Source organism: Amborella trichopoda, chromosome 3 (assembly GCF_054954075.1).
Source record: "Amborella trichopoda isolate Santa Cruz 75 chromosome 3, AtrichopodaSantaCruz75HAP2 v2.0, whole genome shotgun sequence".
NCBI lineage: Eukaryota > Viridiplantae > Streptophyta > Magnoliopsida > Amborellales > Amborellaceae > Amborella > Amborella trichopoda.
The window spans coordinates 19,220,564-19,241,884 of NC_142338.1; the positions used below are offsets into that span (position 1 = coordinate 19,220,564).

Genomic DNA, 21,321 nt, shown 5'->3' on the forward strand with positions numbered 1-21,321 from the left:
GGAAAAGTGAGAGATCTTAATGCGGATCGTCCATCTGATAAAAAAAAGATAAAAGATTAGAAATGCGAGGGAAGCCTCATTTACACATTGCAGCGAGTACGGACAAGTTGACTTGCAAAATCCCGCAGACCTTTAAATACTCTGTTTTTACGTTTCTTACACAATTTATTCAAAGTTGTCTCCGCTCTCTCTCTCTCTATAAATTCCTTCATCGCGTCCATCACCTGGAATTGGAGGGAAAGAGGATGTCGAAGGTTCTTCCTTACGCTGTGCAAGATGTCCACTACGACAATGCCAAGTTTCGTCATAGGTCCTTCTTCAAGGTGCGGCTCCTACCCTAATCTCCATTTCTTCTCAAATTTTAGACATCAAAACCATTCCTGCGATCAAATTTTAGGCTTTGAAAGTCATTATTCTGGATTGTATCTCATGAATTCAGATCTGATCTTTTAATATGTGCAAACTCTGATCCCTGCTTATTTGTCACTTGGATTGTGTAGATGGAGTAAATTAGTAGTTTCAGACTGAGATTGATACTTCGATTTATTTATTTATTATCGCTTTGTTAACTTGAATTATGAGTCTTTTATTGAAGAAAGTGCGTAGGAGCTTATGTCAGCATTGATATTGAGGCTCTATTTGATTAGCATCTGACAAAATGTTATTTAATTCAGTGATTTTCTTCTCTTTTTCATCCCATTGCCATTTTGAATATATCCTAGTACTGTAAGAGTTCTTCGTTAGTTCTTGGATGGTTAGAGAAGTAAAAGTTTTACCTCCTGCGCGTCTATGTATCAAACGTGTGTGGAGCAGTGTAAATTAACAGTTTTGTAGACCCACTAATTTAGTGGAAACTCCACATGCCATGGTTTTGGATAAGACTTTTCTCTTTCTAGGGGAATCATGCCTTGCCTTTTTTTAATGGCGAGATACTTTTAAGATGTGTCATAAGCTAGCTAACCATATGCCTCTCTCAGCTTCTATGATATCCTCGTTGTATTTTTTCGAACTGTGAAACTCGGCCACTGAAAGATAAAGGGATTTGTTTTGTCTTTTGTCTTTTAGTGTCATAATACCTAAAGAGCCAATGCCATTTTGTCATCCATGTAGTCACAAGAGTAGTATATAGAGATGTTTGTTAGGCCCTTAATTTAGAGGGAAGATCACATATAATGTAGTTGCTTTTGTTATGTCATCCAGAACAAATGTAAAGATGATTATTGAAGATGGATGGAGGATGCGACTGGTACATAGATTTTCTCGCTTTTCAATCGATGGGACCAAAGCGGATTTGGACCAATATATGGTGTTTTCGCTTATTGAAATGTCGAGTAATATAGATTTGATAGTGATTTCAAGTGAGGTAGATATCATTTAGGACAGCAAGCTGATCCTGATGTCCCGTGCCTCGTGGGACAGTTAACTCAGTTGAAGTTAGTGTTATTCAAAATGTCAATTACTTCATTTCAATTTTGATATTAGTGAGATCAAAATTGTTGCAAATCTAAGAAAGATTCATTCAAATCTTGGCTGCCTTGATTGATGGTGTGAACGATAAGGACATAGAAAAAAAGAAATCGAAATTGTAAAACACGGGAACCTAGTGTTATGATGAAGCTTAATGACTATCATATGTCACAAGGATGACGGAAATGGTGTTTGTGTTTGACTGGACCCTTCTGTAACCAAAATGGCACAATTCTGAGTAATAGGGCTAGTAAAAATATTGTCAGCTGTAGTGGTTAATGGCTGATATGGCGTTGTTTTGTTATAAAACTATGTTTTAAGATGATAGTATCCTATTAGTCTAGGCAACTGAGTTCTGGCATCATAGAATTAGTGAGTTTATTTGATTTACCCACTCTGTGTGCTGTAAAACAGTTTCCATTACTAACTGCCATGGCCAAATTTGCCATATCCATTATATCCTTATCTTAGAAGTCCCAACTATTCCAAGGTTTTAGCCCCTAATTCTTATTTCATGTAATAAGCTCTGCTCATTGTCTGGTTACTGTTCATTTGTGCTATGTTTGCTATGCATAATTAGATTGGATTGCATGGATTTTAGTTGGTTTTTTCCGTTTTTTTTTACTTGAGAGGTGTACTAAGGGAATGTTAGAAGTTGATCATCGTGTGAGAAATTAGTTCGAACGTGTAGTTTGGGTATATTTGCACTGTAGTCCCCCAACAATTTACACATGTATGTATAGTTTTAGATATCCAATTTGAAATTGGTTGATTTCCTTAAATCCTAAAACCTTGAAAACCTGTAAAACCTAAACCCTAGGGACCATACTACCCTAGTGAACCATAACCTAGTGTATAATCCATAGGAAAGCTACCAAATCTACTTGAATCTAGGCAAATCAACCTAAATCTGACCAATTCTAGCATAATCTATTCTGATTGATTCCAAGCTTATCCAGAACAGTCGCAGAGTGTTAGAATGCCGGGAAAACCTATATTGGACACCTCAAAACCCATTTGATTTGTATCTGATCATCACTATTGAACTCAGCAGGAGGTTCGACACTAGGCGAAATCATTTAAACTAGAAATGGACCAGCAACGCGGTATGCATCACTGATCCCTTTTGGCCCTGGAATTGTTTAGGAAGCCCATTCAAGTTCATATAGGCACTTTTTAGTATTGGTTCAACTTCCGCTTCAGCTTCTAGAAGGTGACCTTTCAGGAGTTTTCTAGGATCCTAAAACCTGTAGAAGATCTGAGTCCTTTGATTGGTCAACCAATCAAACCCTACCAAGCCTAAAGATAGATCTAGAAGTCCTAAATCCCAGTTGAACTAGGATCTAGCCAAAGAACTATATAAAACCCCCTAAGGTCCTTTTAGAACCAGAACTTAAACCTTTAGGCTAGAGTCCTAACCCTAGAGAAGCCCTAGAGCCTAGAAATCCCTAGGATACTCAACGTTAATTCTCTAAACCCCAATTCTCTGCAACCCTAATTTCCAAAACCCTTAGGAAGAACATGCCTTAAGCAAACAAAACAAGTCCTTCTCAAATTCAAGCAAACCTCTAGGTTGAAGATGAAGATATTTCTTCAACTACTAGTCTAATCCAGGCCACGAGCTCACGATGTCAGAGGCACCGGTTTCCAAGTAAGTTGCTCTTCTTTTCTTTTCTTGGGTTCAATTTATTTCCTTTCTTGTCCCTGTTTTCTTGGTTTCTTTATGCATTTTGTGTGTTTTCAGGCCGGTTCTGCTGATGGATTGTGGGGAGAAGTTCTCTTTCCACATATCCATCTTATGCTCTATCAAAATTTTAATTGTTTAGTTTGAAGCATAAATTAGAGAGGATTTCATATCGAGATCTTCCCTGTTTCGGTTGTAAAGAGTTTTGCAACCACCGTGTCAAGTTTGAAATCATGTGAAATCCCGGCCAAAAACAACTTCAAAAATTTATTCTTAGGGTCTTTTCTTGGCTTCTAGAGGTTAGGAACATTGTATGGAGCAGATAAGAGGGGGTCTGGGAGGGCCCAAAACATTGCGAGGCAGAGCCCATCACAGGTGAAAGACAAGACCGTGATTTAGTACACATCACGACATCATTTTGTAATTGCCTGGACCCTAGCGATGCACTATGCGTCGCTGGTGGCTACCAGGCTATTGCATCTCTGGCCAGATTTAGGCCCAAGCTTCCTTGTTCTCTCCCTTTTGGAACTTCTAATGCCTTTTTCATTTTTCTATTTTTCTCTCTGTCATAGTTGTAGCTTTGAATATTTGCTAGCAATATTTTTCATACAATTTATTTTTTTTCTTGCTGCGTGTTTACCACATACTTTTACATGTGCACGTGTGCTCTTTTCCAAACCTCTTTGCACTTAACCTCTCAAAATCTATTTTTTGACAAATAAGAAATTGTCAAACCCACCGTTAAAGTTATGAGGGGCACCTAGCTGTTGGGAGCGGGATGGTTGGAGATCGTTCAACTTTAATGTGAGCATCCCTTCGTAATTCTTTGCCTCAAACCACCCACAATTGTAGGACCTAATAACAATACCATGAGGGTGGCTTGGGACTTACGTGGTTACCCATTGAGACCTAGCCGAATTTCAGCCTTTTTCTTAGTTTGGAACCCCACCTTGGCCTTAACCTACCCATCGACACTTGGTCAAAATTTTCATACCTTTTCATGTGGTATTTTGCTTAGCCTACTCTTAGTTTGGTCGGTTTGAGCATTGCCTGGTCTATCTTTGGTAGGTCCGAACCTTTAGTCTAGCATAATTTAGGAGCTATGTCCCAAGACAGAATTAGGGTGAGGTCCAATTCAAGTGCTAACTCCTCAAACTTATCCCTAACTAGGTTTAGGGCATTGACCACAAATCCGAGAGGCCCCATACAGATGTCCCTTGAACCCATAGTGCCCATGTGGGTGATTCTAGTCTAACTCATGTGGAGCCATAGTTAGAAGTCCATGCCTCTAAGTCAGTTTTTTGGACCGTCATTTAGGGAGACCACCAAGTCTACAAGACTTATGGCACCCTAAATAGTCAATCAATTAGACAAGGGCCAATCCTCTAAGACATGGGGATTAGTCTTAAGTCCTGGTGGTGTATCCAAGGTAGGTCAAATGTCCAAATCCTTGAAACCCTTGGGTTAGCCGACTCAAGCTGGGTTAACCCCAGTTGTCAGTCACCATCCCATCGTTCTAACCGTAATAACGAGTTGGTCAGAGGTCCAGTGAGTCAAGGCTCAGATAAGTTTAGGGGCAGCCCACTCTAACACTAGTAGGAGTCAGGGTCGTTAACTAAGTCAACTATAAGAAAGCCAAAAGGTGCAGGCATTCCTGCTAGACCTAGCTAATTGGGGATACATTATTCACCCTAGTTGGCATGGTCAAGGTAGGCCAGAAAGACAAACCCTCAGTAACCTTGAGCCAGTCAACTCAAATTGGATTTACCTCGAGAGTCAAACACCAGTTAGTCAACCAATCCAAGAACCACCTACAAGAAATAGAGCACCTATCCAGGGGTTTGGTTCTCGTCATCAGCAATGGAGTCCATGCCTGCCTCGAGGGCTTATGTTGTCCAATAGCAGTTATGGGCTTCGCACCCTCTTTCGGTCCAACATTATAGAGAGGAATGTTCCTAGGTCTAGTCCATCAACTGCTAGAAGTAGACCACCCAGTCAAGGCTTCGGCCCTGGCTATCAGCCTTCACGCCAGGGGCACCTAGACCTGGCTAACCAAGATCCACTCCAAAGGTCTAGTCACCATAGTAGCCTAGGGGATTCTTTCCAATTGTTCATTGGTGAGCACCGAATTTTGCAAAGCTTTTTAACGAAACATAGTGAGTCAAGGTGAGCCGAACTAGGCTCAACCAAATAACTTTGGTGGATCTATTGCCAACAACTAGTCTTTTTGACTCATTCGGTTCCAAAGTTCAGCTTTTCAGCACCCTAGGGTTGGCAACTGGCCGGGCCTGCCCTAGCCCCATTTCAAAAAGCCCTATTAGAGCCGGGTCAGGCCAAAAAAGAAAGAAGGAAAAAACAAGAAAAGGAGGGATGTACCAATTCAGCCTTGGCCCTGGCCCCTCCCTACCCTCAGGCCATGTTTGCCTAGCCCTAGCCCGGCCCTCGGGCCACATTTTTGTGGCATAGACCCTATTCTTTAAGGGCCAGGCTGGCTGGGCTGGGCCGGGCCACTTAGTCCATTGCCGCCCCTAAGTCACCCAATCGACCAATTCATCAATCGGTACAAGCAGGTCAGAGACCTCAAACTCAGATACACTAGTCCATTTTAGGCAACCAGTTGACCAGCTAAATTTCCTAATTCCAATCGCTCAGTTGGCTAACATCATGGAGGCAAATATGAAGCACCTTCAAAGCTCTCTAGAGAAAATGACAATATGTGATTTCTCAACTCATAAAACCTTTGTCCAAGAAACCCTAGGAAATCTTGAAGATCTACCAATGGATTCATTATGCCGCAATTCAAGAGCAAGTTCTCTAGGAAGGGTGACCTAAAGGCACACGTCAATGCTTATGTGCTTTCGGTATCGGCGTTGAAAGGTAGACCTAATCACCCTAAGGTGTTGTTCCAACATACTTTATCAATAGTCCTCTAGTTTGGCATCGAGCATTTATGAAGGATAACCCCCATGCAACTCCAAACAAAATGTTTTGAAACTTTGAATCCCATTTTCGAGGAGCAAGCCTTGACTCATCTCACTAGGGTCGCTCAACGAAATTAGGCAAAAGGATGATGAGCCATTCCCTGACTTTGTTGAGCGATTTCAAAGTACCTCTTCTTGCACTCTCTCTACTCGTGCAAAGATTGATATCCTCCTCGAGAATGTCATTCCCGAGTATTGATCCTTCTTTAGTAAAGTAGTGTGCCTTCTCCTTTGGCTCTATGATGGAGATGGCTACATCTTATGAGCTGGCAAAGTCCAACGCCAGATCCATTGAAAATCCAGTGCTAGCCAAACCCCTCACAAGAAAATAACAATAATGAGGCTTCGTCTAATAGATAGGTAAACTTGATTGATAGGTCCAGAATTTCATCCAAGTCTAGCCCTCCTATGCAAAGCTCATTCAACCACATGGCAGACACAGAGTAGCAAGTCGCCCATAGATGAGCCAATGAGTGATGTTATTCGGAAATTACTTGAGCATAAGCTTGTGGAATTGCCTACAGCCTGGGTTCCTCCCTTTCACATTGTTAACAAGTCAGTGGCATGAGTGACATTGAAACCATGCCCATGACACGAATGAATGCCTTGCCTTTACGCACATTCTTCAAAACCTTATCCATAAAGGTGCCATAATTGTCATAAAAGGGGAGGTTGATAATGAACAATGTTCAAGAAGTCGGAGGCGGCTGCCTAGGTGGTGAGGGGGTCTAGGCCACCTAGCCGCTAATAAGGCGAGTGCCCAGACCCAAGGGCAGTCGGTGCTTTTTTTTTTTAATTTTTTTTTAAAATTTGGATCCCCCAGCCCTCCCCCCTCCTCCCCCATTATATTGTATATAGAATTATCTGCTTTTTTTTGTTTTTTTTTTTATTTTAATAAGTTAGTTTTGTATACATAGTTTCAAAAAGCGCTAGGTGCGCACCTAGGCGGCCATGGGGTCTAGGCCACCTAGCTCCTAGGCGGGCGCCCAGAACCTGGGCGGCCCAGTTGAAAATAAAGAAAGAAAAGATAGTCTGATACTGATAATCCATAAGAATTTTGATAATCCATAAGACCGTAATCCATAAGAATTTTGATAATCCATAAGACCATAATCCATAAGAATTTTGATAATCCATAAGACCATAATCCCAGTGGAAAAAAAAAAAGATAGAAGTCGAGAAGAGAATTTTGATAATCCATAAGACCATAATCCATATTTTCATACAAGGCTAGAAGCCTAAAACAATAAAACAATACAAGCATACACTGATAGTTTGATACACTGTAGACTGTACACACAAAAGTTAGATAGTAGAACTAGAAACTAGAAAGTAGAAACTAAAAATAAGAAAAAGAAAATATACAGAAATTCAGAAAATATACAGACTACAGTCTAGGACACAATAGTCAAACACTCAACACCAAGAGTCTTTAGTCATCATCATCAGAAGGAATAACGTAAGCCTCATCATATGCATTAGATTCAAGGCATCATCATCAGAGTCATCTCCCTCTTCTATATAATGCTCGTCCTTATCTGTTTCTTTTGAATCTGCATCTTCCTCCTCCGCTTCTTCTACCTCCCTCTTACTAGTATGTGCAGATGAGGTTCTAGGAGTCTTAGCTGCTCTACCCTTTTATATCTTTTTGTGCTTCACTGAACTCAAATATTGTATAATCTCCTCCCTGGTAGCCCCATAAATGTTTTTACACGGGGTAACATCCCCCTTGATACCGGCAAGGTGTTTTTTAAACCGGTAAATTCTCCCATTAGTATCCTTTCCACAATAATTACATTTAATACTATTTTTGTCATTCGGATTCAGGTTATAACGATACTTCCAACCCGAATCACCACTTCTAGAAGAACCTGGAGAAGATATTTCCATAGAACAAGGTTCATTTTCATCATTTTCTGGTTCTTTTAAATTAAAAGATTGTCTAATCTTATCCTGAATAGCTTCAGGAGCCTTTTTACAAGAAGCAATATTCCCTTTAATACCAGCAAGGTGTTTCTTGAATCGGCTAATACCCCCATTGGTATCTTTTTCACAAAAATTACACCTTATACAATTTTTATCGTTTGGTTTTGGGTTATAACCATACTTCCAATCTGGATCACTTCTTCTAGAAGAAGCAGAAATAGATCTATTCAAATGATAAGGATTTTGTTCTTGTTTTTGTTTTACAGAACTCATGTATTGCTTAATCTCCTCTCTGATAGCTTTAGGAATATTTTACAAGGGGCAACATCCTCCTTAATATTGACAAGATGTTTCTTAAACCAGTTTATGCCCCTTTGTGCCTTTGTAACAACAATTGCATCTAATGCAAGTTTTGTCATTTGGATTCGGGTTATATCCATATTTCCAACCCGGATCTCCACTACGACTTGATCCTGAAGAAGGCAATATAAAAAATAAAGTTTTGCACTTACTTCGATTGCTCAACCTCCAAACTCCCACCTTTGAGATGTTTTTAGGTGCTAAAATAATAAAAACACCCTGTAATAGATTATAAAACTCCAAAACTGAATCTAATATATCTGGGAGATGTCTGGATCTATTTTTCGTAACTTTGAGAAACACTTCGATCCAATGAAAATCGCAAAATTTAGTTTCTTTGAAGTTTCTGTCTCTCTAAAGTGGGTTCTTGTGAGTTTAGGTTTCAAATGAACTTAAAACCATCCGTAAAAGCCTTTATGTTTAAAAAAAAAATCAATGGAACAAAAAAACAAAAAAACATTTCCGCCCCTAGGCGTAGGCCCTGGGCAGTCGCCTAGGGCTGGGCGCTCGCCTAGGCGGTCGCCCGGGGACTACCGCCCAGTTTGACCGCCTAGGTGGCGGTTTCCTAGGCACTGGGCTGTCCGCTTTTTTGAACACTGTTTATATTGAATATATTGTTAAGATGTCGGAAGCCAGAAGAACAGATCAAACATAAATATTTACAACTTTAGACTGTAAATGAAATAATTATAACTCAAAAGCAACATTAAAAGTTTCAAAAGTTATTAGCAAAACGTCATATCCGACCAATAAAGGCCACCAACTACAAAAAGTCTTCTTCACCATGCAATTAGTTAATAAGCATTAAGCAACCATTAAAATAACTAATAACAAAAATTATGGTTTATGAATCAATAAATCAAAAAATATATTACACATGCAATTATTTAAGGGTGCGGTTTGTATAGAGTCGAGGTTCTAAACAATCAAATTAGAGCCCACCTTCAAATAGTGTTGAGAAATGTGGTTTCAATACTGGAAATCTTTGTGATAACCTTAAAATATATTTTTTTCTTTAATTATAAAACTTAAAGCTTAAAAAATAGTGCAGATTGAACAGATCTATGAGAACTTGAAAATCTTGAAAATTGACGGTCCAAAAATGCATTACAATATGCACTATTTCCAAAATGTGAAATCCATGTATTCTCATATCCATGCATCTCGATGTCGAGATAATCAATTTGAGGATATTTGGGCACTTAAACAATCTCTTCTAGTGAAATTTTTGAAGGAGGTTCTAATTTGGTTGCTTAGAGCCTCGACTCTATATAAACTTTTCCCATTATTTAATAACCATTAAGCAATTATTAAACTAACTAATAAAATAAAAATGGCTTATGAATCATACAAGTAAATTCATGTAAAACTAAAAAAAAAGAAGTAAAAAAAATAATCATTCGGTTTGGGGGCAATGGACATTTTTATTAAATTGCTTTCCCAAAGACCCAAACTACATATCCGAATGGGAAAATAGTAATCCAAATACACAATAACATGTCAAACATATATCATTAAATATAAAAAAAAATTACAAATAGCAAATAATAACATCATTAGACATTAAGGGGAAGAAAAATACAAAACCTATTGAAAGCTATTGAAATATACCAACCTTCTTGAAGTGCACTCGATTTCGGGTCAAACCGCAATGTTTGGGGTCCCAAATCTCCTCTTTTACAACCCTTATAAGCCTCAATAAGATTGGGGATGAATATCCTTTAATATCATGAACATTCGAGGATTTTGAACAAAATTTCGATCTCTCAAAAAATCTTCAAATCTAGTTTTTTCAAGTTGTTTCTCACTTTAAAGTTCACTAAAATTGTTTTTAGGGGCAAGAATGGCCCCCCAAAATTACATTTTTTGCCCTCTCCCAAATTTGTTTTCCTCCAAGTTCGAGGCAGCACCTAGGCGCCCGCCTTTTACATAGCCTAGGTGGGGCGCCTAGCTTATTCCGCCTAATAGTGTTCGCCTGGACCACGCCTATGTGTTTTTTCAAAAAGTCCACCTAGGCGGCCGACTTTGATAATGAACAAAAAGAAACAATTCCAAATGCTTCAACAATGGTTGATGCCAACCTTATTAAGACAAATGAGTTAGAAACCCAGCCCAAGCCAAAAAATCATTCAATATGGCCTTGGGGCATCGGAAGGAGTCAACCGGAAAGCTTACCAATTGACGATGAATCGTAAAATGAGCTTGCTAAGGTCTCTATGGCAAGTGATCCTCAATACTACAACAATAAGGATTACCTTAGCTTGGAGACTCCAATGCAAGAAGAAACTAATAGGTTAACCATTGCATGGGGAGTTGCTATGGCATTGAAAGCGACCAACATGCAAGGGAAGCTGGCCAAGAAATTGTCAACAGCCCGCATTCATATAATATACACCATCCAAAAGAGGAAACAGTTCTGGTCGTCCCAGCTGATGCGACAAACCCACGAGGGAAATAGAGGACAAACCCGAGCATAAGCTCAACCACGTCCAGATGGTTAGGGATCCTCAAGACCATTTGAGGATAGCCTTAGTTCTAGGTCCATAATTCAAGAGCATGATGAACGACCAATTATTCTTGCAATTAATGAAGATATCAAGGGGGAAATGACCAAGTTCAAAAGAAGACTTATTCCTTCAAGAGCTGGTGAAGGAGGTAGATTTACTTGAGAACATAGAGGCCCTCTTGGGCCACTGCCACCAAACTTTGTAGCAGATTCGCCTATTTGGGGTAAAGAGTCAAACCTAGAAGATCCAAGAAAATTATCCTGAAAGGATTTTCTGGATAACCCACTTAAGTGGGATGAAGAACTAAACATAGATGATCCAGTTGGGTTATCCTCTAAGGTGAACCCAATGGTTAACCGACTTAAGTGGGACAAAGAGCTAGAAGAAGAAGAATTCCTAGAGTCTAATAAGGACCAAGATTTGAGCATTGGGAACGAGCCCATTACACAATTAAATCCACAAGAGCAGCATGAAGTTCACTCCAAGAAAGACTACCTGCCAAAAGTAGGGTGAATATTCATCCATTATAAGCGCTAAAAGCCAAGTGAAGAACTTAAGGCTCAATACTCCGGGGCATTAACACCCAAGTAATCAGAAATCCATGCGATCATTTTAAAAGGAAAACTTTATGAGCTTAGCCACCCAAGCAAGAGATTGAAGGATTAAGAAATTGAGTGATTCCAAGTCTGACAATTTGAGGTGGCATTTGATAACTTTTACTACAGTTTCCGTAGGAAATCTTTGCAGCTAACTTTCCTAGATTCTGGGAAGTAGATGAAAATTGGTAGCCTGAAAGCTGGGGACCTGTTTGATAAATTGTGGTGCTAGTATTTTCATTTGATTGGAATTGGGGAAGCTGGTATTTATTGTATTATATATCATATAATCTTATAATATCATAATATTTATATAATGTTATTATATTAGGGATATGCTGGCGTAGGCTCACTAGCTTACATCTACATATAAATTTGGACCAATCTAAAGGACATACGACCTCATTTCGTATTTGAATTTTAATTATTTTTATACATATCCAAATCATGTGAAATTTTAGGCGCCTATTCTTCTCATCAACACGCACCTAATAAAAATATTAAAAAAAACAATAAGTCACAAAATATAAATTGATTAAAATACCCCGGCAATATTTTGGTGGTATTTTTATCAATTTAGTTTTCATGAAATATTTTTTGATATTTTTATTGGATTCTAATACTTTGATTTGGATTTATATAAAAAAATTTTAATTAAAATGCGAAATACAATCGTGATCATTTGATTGGCCCAGATTGAACATGGGCCGTTGGGCCTATATGTAGCTTAGTGGGCCTATGCTAGCATTTCCCATTATATTATTATATTATCATATATTATTACAATATTATATGATATGTGATAATATATTTTATAATTATAATATAATATATAATAATAACATAAGATATTTTATAATATTACAATATAATAGATATTGGAGATTGGCATTGACTGGCTGACGAAGCTATTCAACAAGGTGTTGAGAGCAAAAAAAATGCCAAACGAATGGAGGAAAAGTAGTGTGGTACGTATTTACAAGAACAAAGGAGACATACAAAATTGTGCGAACTATCAAGGGCTCAAGGTTATGAGCTATACTATGAAGCTTTAGGAGAGAATGATTGAGCAGCGACAAAGGTATGAAACAAGTGTATTTGAAAACCAATTTTGTTTTATGCTAAGAAGGTCAACAGCTGAGGCTATTTTCCTACTTAAGCAACTAATTGAGAAGTTTAGGGCAAAGGGGAAAAGACCTCCACATGGTTTTATTGATCTAGAGAAATCTTATGATATAGTACTTCGAGATTTGATTTGGTGGGTATTGAAAAATAAAGGAGTCTCTAGACACTACATCGACTTGGTGAGAGATGTATGATGGAGTGCTAACTGGTGTATGAACAACTGAGAGACGAGTGAATTCTCGGTGATAATAGGCCTACATCAAGGGTCAACATTGAGCTCATACCTCTTTGTTTAAGTTATGGACGACTTAACTAGGCACCTACAGGATGAGGTACTGTGGTGTATGTTGTTTGCAGATGATATAGTTTTGATCGATGAGACTCGAAACAATGTCAACACAAAGTTAGAACTTTGGATGGATGCTCTAGAATTCAAAGGTTTTAAAATTAGCCAGACTAAGACAGAGTATATGGAATGTAAGTTTAGTAATAATAGTAGAGATAAGGAAGTAGTTAAGATTGACGGTCAGAAAGTACGATCGCACTTTCAATATCTTGGGTCGTTAATTCAGAAAAACGGAGAGATTTAGGAAGATGTCGCACACAGAAGAGCTAGGTGAGCGAAGTGGAGATGTGAAACTGGAATTTTATGTGATTGCCGCATACCAATAAAGCTGAAGGGCAAGTTTTATAGGACATTTGTGAGACCAGCTTTGCTTTATGAGGTGAAATGTTGGGCAGACAAAAAACAATATATCCATAGAATGAGTGTAGTGGAGATGAGGATGTATGAATGGCAAGACAAGAAGGGATACAATTCGAAATGAATCCATTCGGGAGAATTTAGGTGTGGCACTAATAGGCGATAAGATGAGAGAGAGTATACTTAGGTGGGTTGGCTATGTCTGGGCGACGAAGTATAACGCCTGTTAGGAGGTGCGAGTTAGGTCAAGAAGAAGGACTCAAAGGGGCAAGGGCTAAGCCCAAAACGACGTGGTTGCAAGTAGTCCGAAAATATATGGGGACTTATGGCCTCATTGAGGGTATGGCCTTTAATAGAGCAGAATGACAGACCAGGATTCATGTTGTCGACCCCAATTAATTGAAAAAAGGTTATGATGATGATGATGTTGATGATGATGACAATATAATATATTATATTATTATATTACAATATATATTTTTGTTATATTTTATTAATATATTATATAATAATTATAATATATTATATAATAATTATAAGGAATTGTATACAATGAGACTATTTACCTTCAATACAAAGAAGTCACAATTACTTACAACCATTCAATGTGAAATCTGATAGCTTGGGTGTGCCACAAAATTCGAGAAAATTTCTTTTGAAGTTTGAGCTTAGTCAATAGAATAAATGCAGCCATCTAATATCAGATCCAATGGTCATGATTAATTGTGACCACCTTGTACCAAAGATCAATGGTCTCATTATAGTACTTTTCTTAATTAAAATATAATATATATAATAATTATATTATATATAATAATTATTATAATATAATAATTATTATATTATAATATAATATATATTGTAATATGTATTCTTAGCTATATATATATTGCATATATTATATTATAAGATATTATATATAATATATTTTATATTGTAATATGTAATATACCATATTATATTTAATATAATAATATTATGTGTTATATTATAATATAATTATTATTATAACACCACTGCTCCGGTGTTGATGGTGTGACTGAAAGTAGCCGCGATAGGGCACCCCAAAGCAGCAGCTTTGCTTAAGGGAATAGTGAATGGGGAGAACTTGTGTTCCGACTTTCCCTTATTTCTACTATTCCTAAACAGGTGAAAACTACATTAATAGGGAAAGTCAGACACTTTCACCGCTTTACGCCTGATGTTCAAGTGGTGTAGTTCAAATGGGATTCAACCGAAATTCAGTAACTAATATTGAAGAGATGTTGGATACTAACCTACGAGCATGGGTTATTTGAGAATAACCAAGATTAGAACGTCCATATTATATGGAGAATGGGAAAGATGGTTGAGTTCTCGAGGGGATACAAGGAAGTCTTGACCTAATCCTACGACAAAATGTCAACAAACATAATACTGCCATTCTTCAAAGAAAGGAGCAAGTCAAAAGAAGACCCCATCTCCAAGCTAAAAAGTTAAAAGGGAAAAGCCACTCAAAGTTTCAAGTTAGAAGCCTCAACCACCCATCAAAGTCAAATCATATGGTGGATAAAAAAAGAAAAAAAATTAGGTTGAGTTAAAAATGTGAAAGGACCCAATTGTTAGAAAACAAGCTGAAAATTCTGAAGGAACCCCGTGCAAGCGAAGGAAAAAATCAAAAGAAAGAAATCCAAAAAGGTAAAGAGCCTACAAAATCTAAAGCAAAATGAAAGGCTTGCAAAATTCCTTGAAAGTCAAAAGGGGTCCAATATCACAAAGAAAAGAAGATGCTAGAAGTCCCAAGTTAATACCAGTTCGGTGGTTAAAGCAGTCAAGGTCATTAGTCTTATTGATCAGGGTTAAGGAACTCTCCATGTAAATCCCAAGGACGTCGATGATCCGAACTCCAAAGAGTAGGTGGTAGAACAATGAAATTGGAAGTTTAAGGAGTTCCTAAGCGCTACATTTTCCAAGACACTTATTCATTCGAAAACCTTGAAGAATGCTTTGGATTGTAACATGAGGGCCAATATTGGAAGATGGAGTACTTGATGATTCTTAGTCCTGACAGTCCAACTAAGGTTGAGCAAGCTCATAGGTTCAACTAAGGGGTCACAAGTGGTTAAATTGTGAGACCCACTATTCTCGAAGAATTTTTAAAATTCTTTTTTCAAAATTTTTTTAATATCCTTTTTGAGTAAATTTTTTTAGTAAAAATGCTCCATAGTGGCATGAGCCCAAGATGCTAACCTCGTTGTTTTTCCTTAAATTTTGTTTCAAAGTCCATTTTAAGAGCAATTTGATGGATGCTTTTAAAATTTTGTGTCTTGTAATTTCAAAAGCCTAATTTCTTTGTTAAAATTGTAATCTGGTACCAGTTTCCATTTCAAAATTTCTCCCAAGATAGAATTTTGTGTCTTGTAATTTCGAAAACCTTAATTTCTACGTTAAATTCGCAATCGGGTACCAATTTCTATTTCAAAAATTTCTCCCAAGATTAAAAAATTGTCTTAAATGTTCTAAAAAACAAAGGAGTTGGAGGGTCTCCTGAGATTGTTTGACCAAGAAGTAGTCTAGCACTGAGAGATGAGGACATGATGATGTTGATGAAAAGTTTGAACCGAAGATCCAAGAGGATTGCTTGAACCAAAGAAGTATCATTCCAAACGCGAGTGAGGCCATGCTAAACCCATTTCAGGAAGCCAATCATCAAAACCCATAGCCCTAGAAAGAACTTAAGAGCAAGGGGAACTTTGGAAAAGTAACCGAGTCCAACAATTCAAGAAGAAAATTGAAAACCTAAGATCAAATGGCATGGTAGAAAATCTAGAATTCGGTGATGACCAATGTAAAAAAACCATCCTAAAAAATCTCAGGTGAAAAATTCCAGGATGAACATGCCCTAGGTGACTGAATAGGCTGACGGCGTCCCAAGGACACTCTAGAAAAAGCCCAGTGTCTAGTGGCAAATCAACATAAAAACATCCTAAAAAGCTCAGCCGAAATAAATTTTAGTGAAAAGGTCTTGGACGATGAGCAGGATGATGTGACATCCCGTGGATGCTTTGACAATGCCAATGTATTCTAACCATTTCGTATTAGGGAAGAAAAGACTTAGTCACCCCCATCTATTCCTCGAGGAGTAGGGTATGCCAAAGAGGGGCAACTATGGGCACCCAATTTGAAATTGGCTGAGTTTCTTAATTCCTAAAACCTTGAAAACCTGTAAAACCTGAACCCTAGGGACCATACTACCCTAGTGCACCATAACCTACTGCATTATCCTTAGGAAAGGTACCAAATCTCCCTGAATCTAGGTAAATCAACATAAATCTGATCAAACCTAACTAAACCTATCCTAATTTTCAGACTTATCCAAAACAACTGACAATTCTCGAAAGCCGGAAAATCCCATATCACTGTTGCTAAACTTAGCAGGAGGTCCGACAATAGGCAAAAACATTTTGAGTCAGAAGTGGACCAGTGACACCTTGGGCCCCAGAATTTCTAGGAAGCCAACTCTAATTCATATAAGCACTTTTCAGTAATGCCCCGACTTCCAGTTCAACTTCTAGATGGTGATTTTTGGAAGTTTTCTGGAATCTTAGAACCTATTGAAGATTGAATTGTTTGACTAGTCAACAAGCAAACCCTAAAAAGCGTAAAGATGGATCTAGAAGTCCCAATCCAATTGAACTGGGATCTAGCCAAAGGCCTAGATAAAACCCCCTCTAGTTCTTTTTAGAACCCAAGCTTAAACCTTTAGGCTTGAGTCCCAACTCTAGAGAAACTCTAGAGCTTAGAAAACCCTAGGAGACTCAACTCTAATTCCCTACAGCCCCAATTCTCTGCAACCCTAAGCAAACACCCCTAGGAACAACATTCGCTAAGCAAACAAAATCCTAGAAAGAACATGCTCTGGGTACTTCTCTAAAATTCAAGCAAACCTCTAGGGTTGAAGATGAAGATACTTCAACTGCTAGTCTAGTCTAGGTCACAAACTTTGGGTGTCGGACCAGAGGGACTGGTTCCAAGTAAGTTACTCTTCTTTTCTTGTCTTTAATTTTCAATTTATTTCCTTTCTTTTCCTTGATTTCCTGGTTTCTTCATGGATTTTGTGTGATTTGGAGCCGGCATTGCTGACGGTGTGTGAAGAGGTTATTCGTTTCTGCATATCCATATTCTTGACTTCTTGTGCATTATTCAATGGATCCCACTATTCTCTATAAAAATTTTAATTGTTTAGTTTGAGGCATAAATTACGGAGGATTTAATCTCGAGATATTCTCGGATTTGGTTGTAATAAATAGTCATGTATTATTTGGTTATGGAATAGCCATATTGGTGTTTTAGAACTGTCCTGTTCATGGACCATACAAGTGCGTTGTTTCAGAAGCTATTGGCATTTCACATTTCCTAAGGAATCTTTAAGAAAAGATTCCTAGAAACAAATTTTTCTGATAATCTCTTGGGACTTGCAATAATTAAAGGACGCGGTTAGCATGCAGGCCAAGCACTCACATGTAGAAATGCAGACCCCTTAATAAATCTGTTTTTGAGATGGATTTTTGGACTTAATTTTTAAGGTTATGTAATCTCTAACATGGAGATCAATGAAAAAATAAATAAATTTTTAAAACTAAAAATAATAATTCTATTAAAAAAAACATTTGGACCGTTAGTTTCAATTGTTTTTAGATTAACCACATATTTGCATCTTTCTTTAAGATGGATGCTTTATAGTTCTAGACTGCATATGTAGGAATGCAGTCCAGCCCGCATGAAACAATTTTCCATAATTAAATTGTCTGGTTTTGGAAAATATGCTATCGTAGGCATGGAGGTTATTTAATTGGAGGTCCTCCATTATTCTATAATGAATCTGGCTCCTCTTCAGTCCAGTTGGAGAGCATGCAGTGGGAGATGCATGTGCCATGCTTTACTTCTCTTAACATGAGCTCACTATCTTCTTTTTTTCTTTTTCTTTTTTTTTCTCCCAATAATGGAATATCTCTTTTGGTTTGGCACATGAAGGTTTCAGATTCTAAAATAGTTCAAGAAATGTTGTCATTTCTATGATAACGCAGGGAGGCATAGCCGCAAATTATGTTGTGCAGAGGCATCTGCTAACTAGAAACTCAAATACATCAAATAAATTTTCTGATTGTTTTGTTCGATGGAGTTCTTTTTCAAGTTCAAACTGTTATTTAGGTTCATATTGTGTGCATACAGTAGTTTTTTCTCCATTTTCTGGTGGAGGGAAATTTATTGTGTGAAGTTGATTTATCACACTTTGCTCTTTCAAACGATTATTCGGAGGTAGTTTGGACAACTTCCCTACAGGTGTTTCTCTTCTTGAGAATATGAATTGATACCTTTACAAAAAATATTTTCGAGTTCCTATAAATGCTTCTAGTTATGATAAGCTATTGGTTTATGAGAATAAGATTATTTTCTACTGCAAAATCATTTGTTATTTACGGCTACTCTCTTTTGATACTCCAGGTGATTACTCAAGCTCTTCTTACCAGTGGCATGAGACGGGATTGTGGGACTTGCAGTACCGGAAAATTTTTGGCCTTGTTGATGGTTGCTGGTTTGACATATCTAATGGTATCACATAGGTCTTCCATAAATTATACATCTGATGGATTAGTGAAAGATATTGCAAAGGGGGGAGACAAACTCATCAGAGAAGGTGCTATCGAGTCCTTAAAAAATCTTTGGAGAAGAGCACCTAGACTTCCTCCAAGATTGTCTCCTGGTGAGAGTCAGAATGGAACCTTGGAGTGGGTAAACCGGCGGGATAGGGTAAAGGCAGCATTTGTTCATGCATGGAAAGGCTACAGAAGTTACGCAATGGGCTATGATGAGCTTATGCCAATGAGTAAACGAGGAGTTGATGGCCTAGGAGGTCTTGGGGCCACTATTGTGGATTCTTTAGATACGGCTATTATCATGGGTCTTGATGATGTCATTGAAGAAGCAGGGACTTGGATAGAGAAAAATCTCCCTGAAAGAATCAGAGAGAAAGGCCAGGTGAACCTATTTGAGACAACCATTCGGGTGCTGGGGGGACTACTTAGTGCCTTCCATTTAAGTGGAGGACAAAGAGGAACAGCTACAAATTGGGGTGCTCTGAATGTGGTAAAAGGGCCCAAACCTGAGGTTTACCTGGAGACAGCGAAGAATATAGCAGACCGCCTGCTATCTGCCTTTACTTCAAGCCCAACTGCTGTTCCTTTCTCTGATGTTGTTCTTCGTGATAGATCGGCACATCCAGCTCCTGACGGTTTGAGCAGTACTTCTGAAGTTTCTACTCTGCAGCTTGAGTTTTGCTATCTTAGTAATATTTCTGGTGATCCAAAATATGGGTTGGAAGGCATGAAGGTCCTGCAGCACTTGCGTTCGCTTCCAAAAGTGGAAGGGCTTGTACCAATATATATCAGGTATGTGAAGTTTTCCATAAAAAATTACTTTTGATGAAAAGTTGAAGTGATTAAGGAGCAGTGTTAACTAGAGTTAGAGTATAGACTTACTGGGTGCTGTTGTAGTATTCTTTTTTTTTTCTTTCCTGATAAGAAATAACCTCAAAGCATTATTGAAAATATGATTACCAACACATGTTTGTCCGTAGTTGGCCTTTCTATTTTTTTTTCCTTTTAAAATGTACTGATATTTTTAACTGCTAACCTCTTTTCTTGTATGTATTTGCTAGTTGCTTATCGCTAGTGGTTGTCATGTTTTACTAATGATTCCATATTATAATGCTTGAAGTGATATTTCACAGTCATGGAGGACTCAAAATTGGTTTCCAAGTATCCTTACTCCTAACAGTACTTAAGTAACTAAAACATAATGTCTATTTATCATCCTGAATTGCACTTTTCTTGTGTTGACCAAAAACCGAGAGAGCTAGCATTGGCACCAATGAAAGGACATTCTGGTATCCTAATTGCCTAGCCAATCTTCCTGTAAAATAACAATCTCAAGTCCAAGTCCTACAGCCTAGGGATTCATTTTTCAAAATTTCAACATTCTTCACTTAAGAAAGTATGATTAGGCTCATTATTGATCATTGACATGCATTGGGATGGGTCAAGTAGGTTCTTTAGGTTAGGAGTTCCATGTGTAATTATGCATCTCCCACTTGAGAATATTTCTCATTCCCTTTGCATTCATGGAGCCTCATGTTTACAATTCATTAAGTTAGTCTTGACAGACTCCTGAGTGGTAGCAAACCATCACTAGAGAAGGACAACTTGACCTCCACGCACCTCTCTACTGTTCAAGGGAAATTGAACGGATCATGGTCCAGCCAAATTGTAATTTACAGTTCGTAGAGTTACAGTCTCCTTCCTGTAAGCTACTAGCAACACTGGCTAGTTCTCGCTTAAAATCATTATTTCTTTATAAGAATTTGAAGTAAAACTTGTTAAAAATTGGAATAAGAAATAATGAAATAAAGAGAGAAGTGGAAAGCTCACCAAATGGGGCTCACAAGCTCGGCACTAGGAGCTGGGGCCGGACAGTTAAATTTAGCTGGCTAACCAGCCAAGTCCTAGCATGGTTTTTTTAGTATGACCATTTCTACCACAATGGACATATTTTAACTTACATTTATCTCCTTGATTCTGCCCTCCCTTCTCCATATTTATTTGTTTCACAGCCCTTAATATTTTTAGGAGGTAATGAGGCTGAAACAAGGGCAGATTGATCAAGTACTTGACCAGGTAGCATGATACTTTCTTTACTTTCCTCACTTTGACAAACGATTAGACCTGGTTAAGCAATAGAATTGTATCACTACTGAGTATTTGGAGCCTAGCTAATTCAAACTCTGAGTTCAATCTGGCTAAGAACTTAAAAATTTGATTTTCTTCCACAAACTCTTTGTATTTTTCTCCATCTGCCTCATGCCAGTTTAAACATCAGATAATGGTCCAACTCCTCACACATACTACGAAATAAAGAAAAATATGTTTCAAGAGAC

The 21,321-nt window shown here is 37.9% G+C and overlaps 1 protein-coding gene across 1 annotated transcript in view; it reads left to right on the forward strand.

The window, feature by feature from the left end:
- Positions 1 to 165: 165 nt before the first annotated feature.
- The window catches only part of MNS3 (alpha-mannosidase 3), a 29,867-nt gene continuing 8,711 nt past the window's right edge, over positions 166 to 21,321 (forward strand). Inside the window, exons 1-2 of the mRNA XM_006845287.4 lie at positions 166 to 323; positions 18,834 to 19,777. Coding sequence (XP_006845350.1) covers positions 246 to 323; positions 18,834 to 19,777 — 1,022 coding nt within the window. The 5' untranslated portion in view covers positions 166 to 245. The remainder of the gene's footprint in view (positions 324 to 18,833; positions 19,778 to 21,321) is intronic.